At 50.1% G+C, this 15,106-nt stretch overlaps 1 protein-coding gene across 1 annotated transcript in view; it reads left to right on the top strand.

Annotated features, from left to right (window-relative positions):
• Positions 1-11,398: 11,398 nt before the first annotated feature.
• IMPA2 (inositol monophosphatase 2) overlaps positions 11,399-15,106 on the top strand; it is a 50,628-nt gene continuing 46,920 nt past the window's right edge. The window contains exon 1 of the mRNA XM_032152826.2: positions 11,399-11,689. Within this exon, the coding sequence (XP_032008717.1) occupies positions 11,594-11,689 (96 nt within the window). The 5' untranslated portion in view covers positions 11,399-11,593. The remainder of the gene's footprint in view (positions 11,690-15,106) is intronic.

The following is a 15,106-nucleotide window of genomic DNA, read 5'->3' as shown; positions in this document are numbered from 1 at the left end:
AAAAAAAAGAGACGGAGTTTCACTCTTGTTGCCCAGGCTGGAGTGCAATGGCGTGATCTCGGCTCACTGCAACCTCGCCTCCCGGGTTCAAGCAATTCTCCTGCCTCAGCCTCCTGAGTAGCTGGGATTACAGGCATGCACCATCATGCCCAGCTAATTTTGTATTTTTAGTACAGATGGGGTTTCTCCATGTTGGTCAGGCTGGTCTTGAACTCCCAACCTCAGGTGATCCGCCCACCCAAAGTGCTGGGATTACAGGTGTGACCCACTGCGCCTGGCCTCACAGAAATGGAAATTCTTAATGAGATTCTGTATTCACTAGCTTTCTTCAATCAGCTATATATTTCTGAAAGATAGTGGCAAATTTCTGCTCTCTCTCTCCTGTCCTACACACGCGCGCACACACACACACACACACACACACACACACACACACACCATTTTCTTTTTTTTTTTTTGAGACAGAGTCTCGCTCTGTCGCCCAGGCTGGAGTGCAGTGGCACAATCTCGGCTCACTGCAAGCTCTGCCTCCCGGGTTCACGCCATTCTCCTGCCTCAGCCTCTCCGAGTAGCTGGGACTACAGGCGCCCGCCACCACGCCTGGCTAATTTTTTTTTGTATTTTTAGTAGAGACGGAGTTTCACCGTGGTCTGGATCTCCTGACCTCGTGATCCGCCCCCCTCGGCCTCCCAAAGTGCTGGGATTACAAGCGTGAGACACCGCGCCCGGCCAGGGACCATTTTCTATTTTTAAGTTCAGATCAGATTTTTAAAAGTTATGTTGCCTTGATGAAAATATGAGTGTTTTTGATAGCTGCCATGAATTCCATTTTATTTGTTTATTTATTTTTTAATTTTTTGAGACAGGGTCTCACTCTGTTGCCCAGGCTGGAGTGCAGTGGTGTGATCACAACTCACTGCAGCCTCAACCTCCTGGGCTCAAGCGATCCTCCTGCCTCAGCCTCCAGCATACCTAGGACTACAGGCATGTACCATGCCTGGCTAATATTTTTGAATTTCTGTAGAGACGGGGTCTCAGTTTGTTGCCCTAGCTGTTCTCAAACTCCTGGGTTCAAGCAACGCTCCTGCCTCGGCCTCCAAAAGTGCTGGGATTACAGGCATGCGCCACGATGCCCAGCCAAGAAGTATTTTAAACAAAGAAGGATAACTGAAAAATAGTGAAGGAAGCCTGGGAGGGCTGAGCGCATTAACTGCCTCCTTTCTGCAGTTGCCAAAATGACCTGGAAAAGAAAGTGCAGGCATTAACACTTCCAAAAAAGGGTGTTTGTGTAATGAAGACACAAAGTTTTGAGATAAATCTCCTTGAGTCATGTTGGTCTTTGTTCCATTCACTTCATAATGTCAAGCGTGTTGATAAGTGTATTAAATGCAGCACAGTCTCACTGTGTTTTCCTCTCCAATGTTATCTCGTAACTCTGTAGCATTTTTGTGTGCACCATCATACACATTTGTTCCAGGGGCAATTTTCTCCTTTTTTATCTGTAGAAAAACATACCGAAACTGGATGCAATAACATAACAAACCTTTTTAGGTTTGAAAACAACAACAACAAAAACCTTTGCAAATGGAACATAAGCTTTTGATTAAACAAACAAACAAAAAAGCAGGTAAATATTTGCCTGAAAGCAGTAATTTTTAAAAATTTTTTTATTTTGAGACAGAGCCGCCCCGGATGGCGTGCAATGGTGCAATCTCTCTGCTCACTGCAAACTCCGTCTCCTGGGTTCAAGCGATTCTCCTGCCTCAGCCTCCTGAATAGCTGGGATTACAGGCACATGCCATCATGTCTGGCTACTTTTTGTATTATTATTATTTTTTTCTTTTTTTGAGGCGGAGTCTTGCTCTGTCGCCCAGGCTGGGGTGCAGTGGTGCGATCTCGGCTTACTGTAGCCTTCGCCTACCGGGTTCAAGCGATTCTCCTGCCTCAGCCTCCTGAGTAGCTGGGACTACAGGCGCCTGCCACCATGCCCGGCTAATTTTTGTATCTTTAGTAGAGATGGAGTTTTCGCCATGTTGGCCAGGCTAGTCTCGAACTCCTGATCTAATGTGATCCGCCCACCTCGGCCTCCCAAAGTACTGGGATTACAGGTGCAACCCACCATGCCCGGCCTACTTTTTGATGTTTAATAGAGACGGGGTTTCACCATGTTGGCCAGGCTGTTCTCGAACTCCTGACCTCAAGTGATCTGCCAGCCTCGGCCTCCCAAAGTGCTGGGATTACAGGTATGAGCCACCGTGCCAGGACAAAGAATCCAGTTTTAAAATACAAGCGGGCAGAGCCGGGGACTGTGGTGCATTCCTGTGATCCCAAATACTGTGGAGGCTGAGGTAGGAGGATCCTTTGAGCCTAGCAGTTCAAGACCAGCCTGGGAAACATATGGAGACCCTGTTTCCAAAAACCAAAAATCAACCAAAACAAAACAAACAAAACAAAACAGGCAGGCAGGAGAATTTGTCAGTATATTTCCACCTCCATTTATATTCGATCCCAGGAATCTTCCTCATGCAGGCAGTGAGATTTGAGGTGTAAATTACCCTGAAAGTGGGAGTGGGGTTGGCATTTTTCTTAAGAACTGGGAACAAAGCATTTCTCCTTGGGTTAATGCTGACAAACGAAATAATGCAATTGAAAAAGAAATAATACGGATAGGGCAGGGGGTATATGTACTTTCCCCTTAATTTTGCCGCGAACTTAAAACTATAGAAAAAAAATAGATACGCTGCAGGAGAGCCTGTGTCTCTCCTCCGCCCCGTAGACGGAAGTGCAGAGGGGCTGGAGGGGCAAGGCTAGAGCGCGGCAAAGCAGGCGGGAGAACTAGATCCTAGGCCGGGTGAACATCCAGGCCCACACGCACTCCCCTCCTGTGGAGGCAGAGGTGAGGGTGAGGGTTGTGCCAGAAGGTGACTTTTCCTGGAAACGTTTAGGGCCCGGGCCCCATTCCTGCGGGTCTTGGGTACAGGCAAGCTCCTGGTTTCCTTCCTCAGGACACCCGCATGGGGGGAGTGGCGCGGCCGCCGAAGGGAGAATGTCCAGGCCCAGCGGTGCGGAGCCTCCCCGGACCTACGCTGCGGCGCCCCAGGGAGTGTGGCAAGCCCAGGGGCCTCCTGGACAGAAGAGACTAGCACGATCGCCGACCAGTGTGTCAGGGGACACTCAGGAGAGGCCAGCAGAACTGGGCCAAAACAGGAACGTCCAGTCACAGTATCCACAGGGGCAGGACACAGCAGGGGCTGAGGTGCAGGGACCTGCGAGGAAAAAGAGGAATTGACTGCATTTTATTTTATTTGTTGAGATGGCGTCTCCCACTGTCGCCCAGGCTGGAGTGCAGAGTGCAGTGGCTCCTCTATCTCTACTCATGCAACCTCCCCCTCCCGGTTTCAAGTGATTCTCACGCCTCAGCCTCCAGAGTAGCTGGGATTACAGGCGTGCCCGGCTAATCTTTTTTTTTTTCTTTTTTTTTTTGTAGACGGAGTTTCCCTTTTGTTGCCCAGGCTGGAGTGCAATGGCGTGATCTCAGCTCATTGCACCTCCGCCTCCCAGGTTCAAGCAATTATCCCACCTTAGCCACCCAAATAGCTGGGATTACAGGCATGTGCCACCACACCCGCCTAACTTTGTATTTTTAGTAGAGATGAGGTTTCACTGTGTTTGCCAGACTGGTTTTGAACTCCTGGCCTCAAGTGATCCACCCACCTCGGCCTCCCAAAGTGCTGGGATCACAGGCGTAAACCATCTTGCAGGCCTGAATTGAGTGAATTTTAAACCTGAAATGTCTAAAAAATCACTAACACATCTTGAGTTGTCTGGAAGTAGGTTGAGTTTTCTGCTATCAGGCAGGAAGGGAGCTGAGAAAAGGAAGTTTGGTTGTGGGTAAATGAAGACAGTTACAGGTTGTACAACTGAGTGTGGATTACAAAATACCATCTGCTAGGCTAGCATTGTTAATTTCAACTCAAGTGTTGTGGAGAATTTCAGGTGCATGGGATTAGAGATACTGGAAATTCGGCTAGGCACGGTGGCTCACACCTGTAATCCCAGCACTTTGGGAGGCTGAGGTGGCCAATCATGAGATCAAGAGATCAAGACCATCCTGGCCAACATGGTGAAACCCCACCTCTACTAAACATACAAAAAATTAGCTGGGAGTGGTGACGCACACCTGTAGTCTCAGCGACTCAGGAGGCTGAGGCAGGAGAATCGCTTGAACCTGGGAGGTGGAGGTTGTAGTGAGCCGAGATCACGCCACTGCACTCCAGCCTGGTGACAGAGCAAGACTCTGTCTCAAAAAAAAAAAAAGGCTGGGCGCGGCGGCTCACACTTGTAATCCCAGCACTTTGGGAGGCCGAGGCGGGTGGATCACGAGGTCAGGAGATCGAGACCACAGTGAAACCCTGTCTCTACTGAAAATACAAAAAATAAAAAATTAGCCAGGCACGGTGGAGGGCGCCTGTAGTCCCAGCTACTCAGGTGGCTGAGGCAGGAGAGTGGTGTGAACCTGGAAGGCAGAGCTTGCAATGAGCCGAGATCATGCCACTGCACTCCAGCCTGGGCGACAGCGAGACTCTGTCTCAAAAAAAAAAAAAAGAAAGAAAAAGAAAAAGAAAAGAAATACTGGAAATTCTCTTTTAGGACCAAGGCCTTGCAGGATAGGGTTTTTAACAGATGGAAGGTATCACCAATTGTTGAAGTACAATTTCGTAGTCTCCAGGATCTATGAATGTGGGATCCACAGGCATAGAATCCCATAAGGAGTGGCTAAAGTGCAGAGCAAAGAAGAAATGCGAATCCCAAAAAAGTTTGCAAAGTTTTGAAAGCCAGAGTATACCATGTGAATTCTCAGGGAGTATCTGGTACTGTGTTACACTCAGAAGGAGGAGGAATGACCAGCACATTAACCCCTTCCTCAGTGGGAAATAATGATTTGGGAAGATTTTCCAGAATAGAAAAAAAGGCATCTCTGGTTATATAGTGGAAATAAATAAGTAGAAATAACCCTGCAGATATATTTTTTAATATCTATTGCTTAGCAAAGACTCCCAGAATTGTTCATGGTTGTGGGGCTGTGCACAGTGCTGGGTGATATTTAAATGCAGAGCATTTCTTATAATCATCTATCTGACTTAGTTTAGTGAAAAGTTGTGGCACTGGCTGACTCCAGTTATTGCAAAAGTGACCCTGAGCAGTTTGGCTGGGTTGGGGAGTAGGAGGGTTAGCACTGATTTTCTGTTCCTAGAGTGCTTTGCACTCCTTGCTGCCTTCTTCAAGGCCTCTAGGCTGAGAAGAGTGCCTCATAACCCCTAATGTGCTGATGCCCAAGACAAACCTCCTTGGGTCCAACTGTGTCAGTTTCCTGTGGCTGTGTAACAAAGCACCACAGACTAAGCAGCTTAAAAACAGAAATGCACTTTCTTGCAATTCTGGAGGCTGACAGTCCAACATCAAGGTGTCAGCCGGCTGGATAAAGATAATGTGGGAGACCAGGCAGGGTGGTTCACAGGTGTGGTAGCTCATGCCTCCCAGCACTTTGGAAGGCCAAGGCAGGAGGATTACTTGAGCCCGGGAGTTCAAAACCAGCCTGGGCAACATAGCAAGACCTTGTCTCTAGAAAAAATGAAAAAAATTAGCCGGGTGTGATGACATGTAGTCTCAGCCACTTGGGAAGCTGAGGCAGGAAGACCACTTGAATCTGGGAGGGGTAGGTCGAGGCTACACTGAGCCATTGTCTTGCTGCGGCACTCTAGCCTGGGTGACGCAGGAGACCTTGTCTCAAAAAAAAAAAAAAAAAAAGAAAACAGAAAAGAAAAGAAAATGTGGTACATATATACCATGGAATACTAAACAGCCATAAAAAGAAGGAAATCATGTCCTTTGCAGCAGCATGGATGCAGCTAGAGGCCATTATCCTAAGTAAATTAACGCAGGAACAGAAAAGCAAATGCTGCATGTTCTCACTTATAAGTGGGAGCTAAATATTGGGTAGTCATGGACACAAAGATAGGAACAACAGACACTGGGGATTCCAAAAGGAAGGAGGGTGGAGGGGGTCAAGTGCTGAAAAACTACCTATTAGGTACTATGTTTTGCTGCTTGCGTTATAGGATCATTAGAGGCCCAAACATCAGCATCACACAGTATACCCTTTTAACAAACCTGCACATGTACCCTTTGAATCTAAAATTAAAAAAAAAAAAAATTATCAGCAGGGTTGGTGTCTTCTGAGGCCTTTCTCCTTGGCTTGCAATGGCCACCTTCTCACTGGTCCTCACGTGGCCTTCCCACTGTGTGCATGCACTCCTAGTGTGTTTTTCTGTGTCCAAATTCCCTCTTTTCATAAGAACACCAGTCAGATTAGGGCCAACCCTGATGACCCCAATTTAACTTAACTACCTCTTTAAAGGCTCTGTCTCCAAATATAGGCACATTCTGAGATTCAAAATTCAGTATATAAATTTGGGAGCAGGGACTGCGGTGGTACAATTCAGCTTCTAATGTCAATTTTCCACACTTCAGTTTAAGGATGGTCAGACATTATTCTCGACCAACTTCTAGGGATTTAGATGAGCTAAAACAAAAAAGCTCCTCAAATGTCCAAGTCAGCATGTCTTGGCCTTGGAGAATAAGATTAGACTTTTTTTTTTTTTTTGAGACGGAGTCTTGCTCTGTTGCCCAGGCTGGAGTACAATGGCACAGTCTCAGCTCACTGCAACATCCGCCTCCCGGGTTCAAGTGATGCTCCTGACTCAGCCTCTGGAGTAGCTGGGGTTACAGGCGCCTGCCACCATGCCTGGCTACGTTTTGCATTTTTAGTAGACACAAGATTTCACCATGTTGGCCAGGCTGGTCTCGAACTGATGACCTCATGATCCACAAGCCTCAGCCTCCCAAAGTGCTGGGATTACAGGCGTGAGCCACCGCACCCAGCCGAGATAAGATCAGATTTCAAGGTAACCTGGGGAAGCTGGAGAAGAGGATGGAAGAAAAGAACACCACCTGACATTTTGTTTATTTAGACTCTGCTTTCTTCCATAAAGAACATGAGGGGAGGGAACTCCCAGATTAATAAGGACATAAAGTCTGTCCTGACTGTCCTGAGTGCCCTTTCACCTTCTCACTGCCACTGCCCTGGCTTCTTGGGCCCTGACCCAGGCACTGTGCATGTGGCCTTCTGGTGACCAGAGCCTCACCAGAAGGGCTGTGCCCTAGGGTGGGGGGTGGGGAGGGGTAGTTAAGATACACTTTTTCAAGGCAGAGCGCAGTACTCTAGGGACTTAAGGAAAGTTCATGTGGCTTCCAGGGCCTCTGAAGGAGACAGTGTGCAGACTGTGGTGGAGGCCAGCTGGGGAAGAGTATTTTACATCTCCACAGAGAGTCATCATTGACGCATGAGTGATACACATTATTCATTAGAAAAAGCTGATTTTTGCCGGGTGTGGTGGCTGACTTCTGTAATCCTAGCACTCTGGGAGGCCAAGGTGGGGTGGGGAGGGTGTGGGGATCTTTTGAGCCCAGGAGTTTGAGACTAGCCTGAGTAACAAGGATGACACCCCATCTCTTCCAAAAAAAATATGAAAATTAGCTGGGTAATTTAGGAGTCTTCCTAAGGATATAATAAATATATGTCTTTTTTTTAGGCAGCAGACGGTGGCCAGCTGTTCTCTCATTACTGACGACCAAACATGAAGAAAAAAAATTATAGTAAGGGGGCTTATAATAAATATAAGACAGAACTTAATAAACTAAATCTGGATTTTTATACACACAAAGAAAAATGGGCAGCTCTGGATAATTATCAAATTATCCAAGCCAAAATAGCTTCTCCATTATCTACGTAACAAATTATTTACGTAGATTGAATTGTACAAATAACTGTCTAATATTTTGGGTCTCTGAGTAGACAATCTGGGTGGTCAATGATACAGATTGAGGGCCCTTCAAGGAATATTTTAGAATGGGAAAAGGGTTGATGCTCTTTGCCATTCAACTAGGGGCATTTCTACTGAGATGCAGGTGATATTGATCACATTTGTGGATCCACGATTCTTTGACCAGGATTTGTAGATCCATGATTCTTTGACCAGGATTTGGGCCCATTACAGTAAAATCGTAACAGTTTTTGCTTAATGTTTGAAATCAACTTTTAATTGCAAAAATAATGCACTCTTTCCTCTAAATTTTCTTTTCTTTCTTTCTTTCTTTCTGTGCAGTGGTATCCGGTCATATCGTCCTTCGGTTCGCCCTCTCCTGCCTCAGCCTCCTGGTAGTGGGATACGGGTCTGCCTCTATTTTTAGTAGAGACAGGGTTTCACCGTGTTAGCCAGGATGGTCGCGATCTCCTGACCTCATGATCCGCCCACCTCGGTCTCCCAAAGTGCTGGGATTACAGGCTTGAGCCACCGCGCCCGGCCATTTTTTTGTATTTTTAGTAGAGACAGGATTTCACCATGTTAGCCAGGATGGTCTCCATCTCCTGATGTTGTGATCCACCCACCTTTGTCTCCCAAAGTGTTGGGATTACAGGCGTGAGCCACTGCGCTTGGCCTATTTTTATTTTTTGAGATGGAGTCTGGCTCGTGTCACCCAGGCTGGAGTGCAGTGGTGCAATCTTGGCTCACTGCTACCTTGGCCTCCAGGGTTCAAGCAATTCTCCTGCCTCAGCCTCCCTAGCAGCTGGGATTACAGGCGTGCACCACCATGCCCAGCTAATTTTTTATTTTTAGTAGAGAAGGGGATTCACCACGTTGGCCAGGCTGGTCTCAAACTCCTGACCTCAGAAGATCCTCCTACCTCGGCCTCCCAAAGTTCTGGGATTACAGGCGTGAGTCACCACACCTGGCCGAACAGATATTTATTAAACGCCTATTAGGTGCCAAGCGGTATGCTGATTGCTTGAGGCTACCCACACTGGTGCATAAATGACCAGTCTTTAATAATAGCAAACACATACGTTCCAAGCACAAGTACATTAACCCATACAATGGTTACAAAGACCACTTTACAGTTGAAGAAACAGGCAAAAACGGTTATTTTTAACTTGCTCAAATCCACACAATAAGGAAGAAGAGAGGCCAATAGTTGAATTTAGGAAACCTGGCTGCTTCAAAGCTTCATGCTGTTAAAAACCACACTACGCTGCTTTAAGATATATCATTTCGGAAAGAAAGTTAACTCTTTTTCCAGATGTTTAGATAAGCTGGGATCTATAATGAAAGTTTATCTAAAGATATAACTGAGCTTCCAGATGGGGTGACAGTACCAGGAGCAGAGTGAGAGGTGTTCAGAAAGGAGAACTGGGAAGAGGCAGAAGAGACATTTTGCCACTTCTTAACTTTGCTTGGCGTTGGAAGTGATCGCTAATGAAAACCTGTCATGAAAATCAACAAGAGAATGCATTTCTTTTAAAGTAACGCATTCACAGCACTATCTTAAGTGCATTCTGAAGTCCTGCTGTCTTTTTTTTTTTTTGAGACGGAGTCTCACTCTGTCGCCAGGCTGGAGCGCAGTGGCGCCATCTCTGCTCACTGCAACCTCAGCCTCCCAGGTTCAAGGGATTCTCCTGTCTCAGCCTCCCGAGTAGCTGGGGACACCTGCCACCAGGCCCAGCTAGTTTTTGTATTTTTTAGTAGAGACAGGGTGTCACCTTGTTGGTCAGGCTGGTCTCGATTTCTTGACCTCGTGATCCGCCCGCCTCGGCCTCCCAAAGTGCTGGGATTATAGGCGTGAGCCACCGCACCCAGCCTCTGTCTTAAACTTCATAAAAACGTAAGAACCCAAAAAGGATGGAGGGGAGTGCGCCCTTAGCTGCCCCAAACTGGCATGGTGGGAGGCAGGGCAATTGGTCTCGTTTTCTGAGCCGCAGGATTAGGGCTCTGGGTGAGGCCAGAGTCTCTTAAGTTGTACCCATATCTGCGTGTTTGTATTTCCTGTTTGTAATTCCTCCTGTTTGTATTTTTTATCTCTTATACGGTACACTTAAAGTTTCTCCACAAGGTGTTTCAACATAAAGTACTCAAAAACTAAAAACGTTTAATTTCATTATTAGGTTTAAGTGTGTAAAAAATGCCCCATCAAGGTTCTTGTACAAACTCCCATTATTCTCCCAGACTCCGAAGTGGCACTCCAGAATAATTTTACGTGGGTCAGCATCTTTTATAAAACGGGCAGGCAGAGCGGCTTATGAAATTAACCTTGGAAACCACGCGGCCACTCTTTCGGGAAATGCCTCCTATTTATGTTTACACGGGCCAGCAAGAGAATCCAAGGTTAGAAAGGTCATTCCTCACTACAGAGGCTCATCGCAATCACAGTTCTGTTTCCAAGTTCGAGTTTTGGGTGTAAAGAGTTTATAAAGCCCAGCCGCTGTCCTCGCAGTGTTTGGGGTTAGCGGAGGGAGAGCTTGTTTGCGACCAAACTTGCCGCGCGGGGCAGCCGCCCGCAGGAACACTGCGGCCTTGTGCGCTCGGCGGTCTGAGCTCCTGCGAGGCCGAGAACTACGCCTGGCGCCCAGCGGCCTCCGCGAACAAAAAGCGATCGGTCGGAAGGTGCTGGCTCAGTCGCCCCTGGCGCTCGAGCCCGAATCCGGCCACAGACCATGAAGGGACGCACGGCGCCAAGTGCGCGGGGATCGGCGGGAGAGACGCTCCCCTGTACCTCCGGGGCTGGGCCGGCACCGCACCGGTCCACCCAGACAGTAGCTGCCCCAGGCCCCCAATACAGCCGCTCCTAGCTCCTCCCTCCCAGCTCCGCGGTGGCCCAAGCCGCCCTCCGCGCGCCGGACCCAGCACAGTACGGAGCTCTGCACGAGCCGGGGGTGGGCCTGTCTCAGCGCGCGGCGGTGGGGCGGGGCTTGGACGCGGGCCGGGCTCAACTTGAGGGAGGCGGGGCTGGAGACTCAGAGGAGTTGGACTTGGAGCCTGCTCCGCGCGCTGCGGGGCGGGGCACGGCGGAGCAGGATTGGGTCCGCCCCGAGCGGGGAGGGTGATGCGGCACCACAGGGGCGGGGCTGGAGGTAAAGCGCGGAGCGGAGAGAGACGAGGCTCCGCACTGATTTGTGTTCAAGGCTGGCCCAGAGGGGCGGGGCCAGGTATGGGGCGCAGCCGGGAGCGGGAGGAGCGGTGCAGGACGGGGCCGGGCACCGCGCGGGACGAGGCCAGGAGCAGCAACGGGTGCGGGGCGGGGCCGGGAGCGTCAAGGGGCGGGGAAGAGGGGGGAATGGGGTGGGCCGGGCTCTGCGAGGGGCGGGGTGGGGAGTGCAGAGCGGGCCTGGGCGCGGGAGCAGGGAGCGGGGCGGGGGGCGGGGGGCGGGGCGGGGAGCCGGGCTGGGCTGGGGCTGGGCTGGGCTGGGCTCGTCACGGGGCGGGGCGGAGGGCGGGGAGCGGAAAGCAGGACGCGCGGCTCCCGCGGCCCGCTGGCTGCCCTTCCCGCCAGCGCAGGTGTGGGACGGGCGGTGGACTAGGCGCAGAGCTGCGTGAGCAGGCGCAGGGAGTGTGGAGCCTGGCGGCGGGACGGCGGGATCCGGTGGGAGCCGGAGTCCCGCCGAGGGGGGCTGGAGGTGGAGGGGCCCGGCGAGGCCGCGATGAAGCCGAGCGGCGAGGACCAGGCGGCGCCGGCGGCCGGCCCCTGGGAGGAGTGCTTCCAGGCGGCCGTGCAGCTGGCTCTGCGGGCAGGACAGGTGAGCGCCGCGGCTGGGCTCGGAACTCCGGGCGGAGCAGAAGCGCGTGGGCCTTGGGAGCCGCCTGGAATGGCGGGGTCCTAGCGCGCAGCGGACGGGCGCCCGGGGTCCGCACCCGAGGGCGCGGGGCGCGGAGCGGTGAAAGGAGCCTTTGTGCTGGTGTCCTGGACACACCTCCCGCGCCCTTCTCCAGCCCTCGGAGCCCTGGCGGCGAGCCCCTCTGCTTTGGAGTTGAGCGGCTAACGTGACCTTTGCGTTTGAGTGAGTGGTCAGAATGTGGAAATCTTTCCAGGGCTAGCGTACAGGGCTGTTGATTTTTAAGGACCTATGAATGGATTCAGCTGGCGGTAGGAAGCCCGGGGCTAAGCCCCAGCCGCGTGGGGATTTGGTTGGGCTGCCATTAGATTGTCCTGGCTGCAGCGTCCTCAACCCAAACTTACTCTGACCCACACCCTGAAAGTGGCTGCGCTCCGCGACGGGCACGGACTCAGAGTTCAGGAGGAACTTGTTACACTGCTCGGAAGGATGAAAACCGAACCGCAGAGCTACCGAAAACCAGCGAGCAGGGTTTAAATGGAGTGCAGTTCCTCTCTTCTCTCTTTCATTTTTGTGATTGTTCCTTCCACTTTCCTCAGTACCTTCAGCAGTGCCTGACACACCGACAGTACTGGTAGACAAGCGAATGTTGGTTCTCCCAGGACTGTAAGATGGCTTACTCCATGTTTGCCTCTTAGGATGTGATTGTGGGCCGGGCGCAGTGGCTCACGCCTGTAATCCCAGCACTTTGGGAGGCGGAGGCAGGTGGACCACTTGAGGTCAGGAGTTCGAGACCAGCCTGACCAACATGGTGAAACCCCGTCTCTACTGAAAATACAAAATTAGCTGGGCATGGTGGCGCGTGCCTTAGTTCCAGCTATTTGGGAGGCTGAGGCAGGAGAATCACTTGAACCCGGGAGGCGGAGGTTGCAGTGAGCTGAGATCGCGCCATTGCACACCAGCCTGGGCAACAAGAGCGAAACTCCGTCTCAAAAAAAAAAAAAAAAAAAGTGATTGTTTTCGGGGATTTGAGAGACAGGAGGTGTGCTGAGGGCAGATTGGCCTTTTATATTCAAACACCATTTGTTTTCTTTTTTGAGGTCTGACAGTCCGAAAATGCTCTACCAGTTTCCCTAGATGTTAAAATCGGACTGTTACCAATCTTAAATTTGAAGTGAGTCGTCATAAAGTGGATAGTGCTTTACCTTGGTGCAAATCCTCTAATCCTGTTTAAAAATTAATCTGCAATACCAAGTAGACACATTTTTTTGTTGAAGGGCCTTCCTTCCCTTTGTGATTTTAAGGACCCAAGCCTCGGACTGTAAAGAATGAATGAATTTCAAAGTGTTGTGAAACTCCACCCTCTTTGACCTTTCCCTCCTGTAGGAAACCTTCCTGCAAGGCGGATGAAGCTTGTAGCTTCAGTGCAAGCGTTCTTCCTGGAAAGCAGATCTGCTGTGTGCATGGAACACGGGTTCTCCTTCCATCCTTCCCTGCCTCCCAGCTTTCCTTCCAGAGCAAGCGTCAGCCAGATATTTAGGAACTTTTAGGTTCTACCGTAAAACTTTTCTTCCTTGAGGCAGTGAAAAGCCAGCTTAGGATTCAGACATTGCTGTGTAAACCCTGGCGAGCTAAGTCAGGAGTTTCTGTGGTTTTTAAATTTAGATCCTTGAAGAAACAGAAGATTTTAAAATTTTATGTTATTATTTAACAAATGTGCATAAAGAGCTTGCAAGAGAGCTGGAACAGTTCTAAGGCTCCTATGACTTTTAAGAGATATTTTATGTCTTTGCAACTTGCCAACAACAAAAAAAGCGTTTTTTAAACGCTGGAGAGGGTTGAAATAAAGATGCTGCCATTAGGAGTCTGGTCAGGAAGCCCGGGCCGCCGGGGCTCCCCCTCAGGCATTATGCTGATGCTTCCTGCTTGCCGGGCAGTGCTGAGGGAATGGCCTGAAGGTCTGCTGCTGGAACAAACAGAAGCCACACAAGGTCATCGGAACCTGTGTAAAGAGAGACAGATTGTCTTCTAATGCAATCGCAGGCTGACTGGAGAAAACATATCCTTTAGCCAGATGACCTGGTTCGGGGTGTAAAGGTCGTGAGTGGTGATCCTTTTGGAGTTCTCCTTAGCGAAGAGCATGTTGGCAAAGTCGCAGGGGCCCCAGATGCCCACCCTTCACCAGCACCCAGCATTCTACCGCTCTGTTGTTTGCTGCTGTCAGCTGCCCTTGAGATGGAGTCTGGGTTCTAGATGCTGAAAGGTGAGGGAGCCGAAGGAGAGACCTTCCAAGAGATAAAGGTTCACTGTCCTTTCTCTCTTAGACACTGGTTCCGCTCAAGGTGGCCCTGGAGAAGCTGCTTCCATTTCCCCTCTGCCCCAATCCTGGCAGGCTTCCCTGTCCCAGGCTCCCAATTCCCTCACCTGCCCCCTCCATGCTTCTGTGCCACTCTTCCTTCCGTGACCCTGGGGATCATCCCTGCCCTCCCAGTTCCAGCCACCCACACTGTGACGGGAGCCTCCTCCCTGGCTGTTGGGCTTTTGGGGAGGAAGTGACCACAGCTCCACCCAAGTACAGATGACAGTATTCACTGATGTGGATGGTTGTCATCTCTTGTGTGATGTGTGAACAGAAGTATTGTAGAAAGCTCTGCCTTTCAAATCCCCCTGTGGAGTTGAACCGGCTTCTGTTGGCCCAGAAACTTAGACAATTTAGGGGGCAATTTAAGAAAATACAAAATTTGCCAGGCGTGGTGGCTCAAGCCTGTAATCCCAGCACTTCGGGAGGCTGAGGCTTGTGGATCACCTGAAGTCAGGAGTTTGAGACCAACATAGTGAAACCCCGTCTCTACTAAAAATACAAATATTGTGGCCGGGCGCGGTGGCTCACGCCTGTAATCCCAGCACTTTGGGAGGCCAAGGTGGGCAGATCACAAGGTCAGGAGATCAAGACCATCCTGGCTAACACGGTGAAACCTCGTCTCTACTAAAAATACAAAAAATTAGCTGGGCATGGTGGCGGGCGCCTGTAGTCCCAGCTACTCGGGAGGCTGAGGCAGGAGAATGGCGTGAACCCGGGAGGCAGAGTTTGCAGTGAGCAGAGATCGCGCCACTGCACTCCAGCCTGGGCGACAGAGCAACAAAAACAGTCACACAGGTGGACGTCTTGTATCCTGTAAAGGGGGTGAGGCAGGAGAACTGTAGAACTGGATGTGGGAGGATAAAAAAGAAAATACAAAATTACAAATTCAAACTTAGATATAAAAGTTACTTAGAATAAGAACAGTCACATCTGTAAGTTTCTAAGATGCTAAGAAATACTGCAAATATCACGAAATAACACAAAAATAACAATTCTTTCACTGCTTCTCATACTTCTGT

This window comes from Hylobates moloch, unplaced genomic scaffold (genome assembly GCF_009828535.3).
Source record: "Hylobates moloch isolate HMO894 unplaced genomic scaffold, HMol_V3 SCAFFOLD_5, whole genome shotgun sequence".
In the NCBI taxonomy this organism is placed as follows: Eukaryota; Metazoa; Chordata; class Mammalia; order Primates; family Hylobatidae; genus Hylobates; species Hylobates moloch.
The sequence above is the reverse complement of the archived record's forward strand: the minus strand, read 5'-3'. Positions and strand labels throughout refer to the sequence as shown.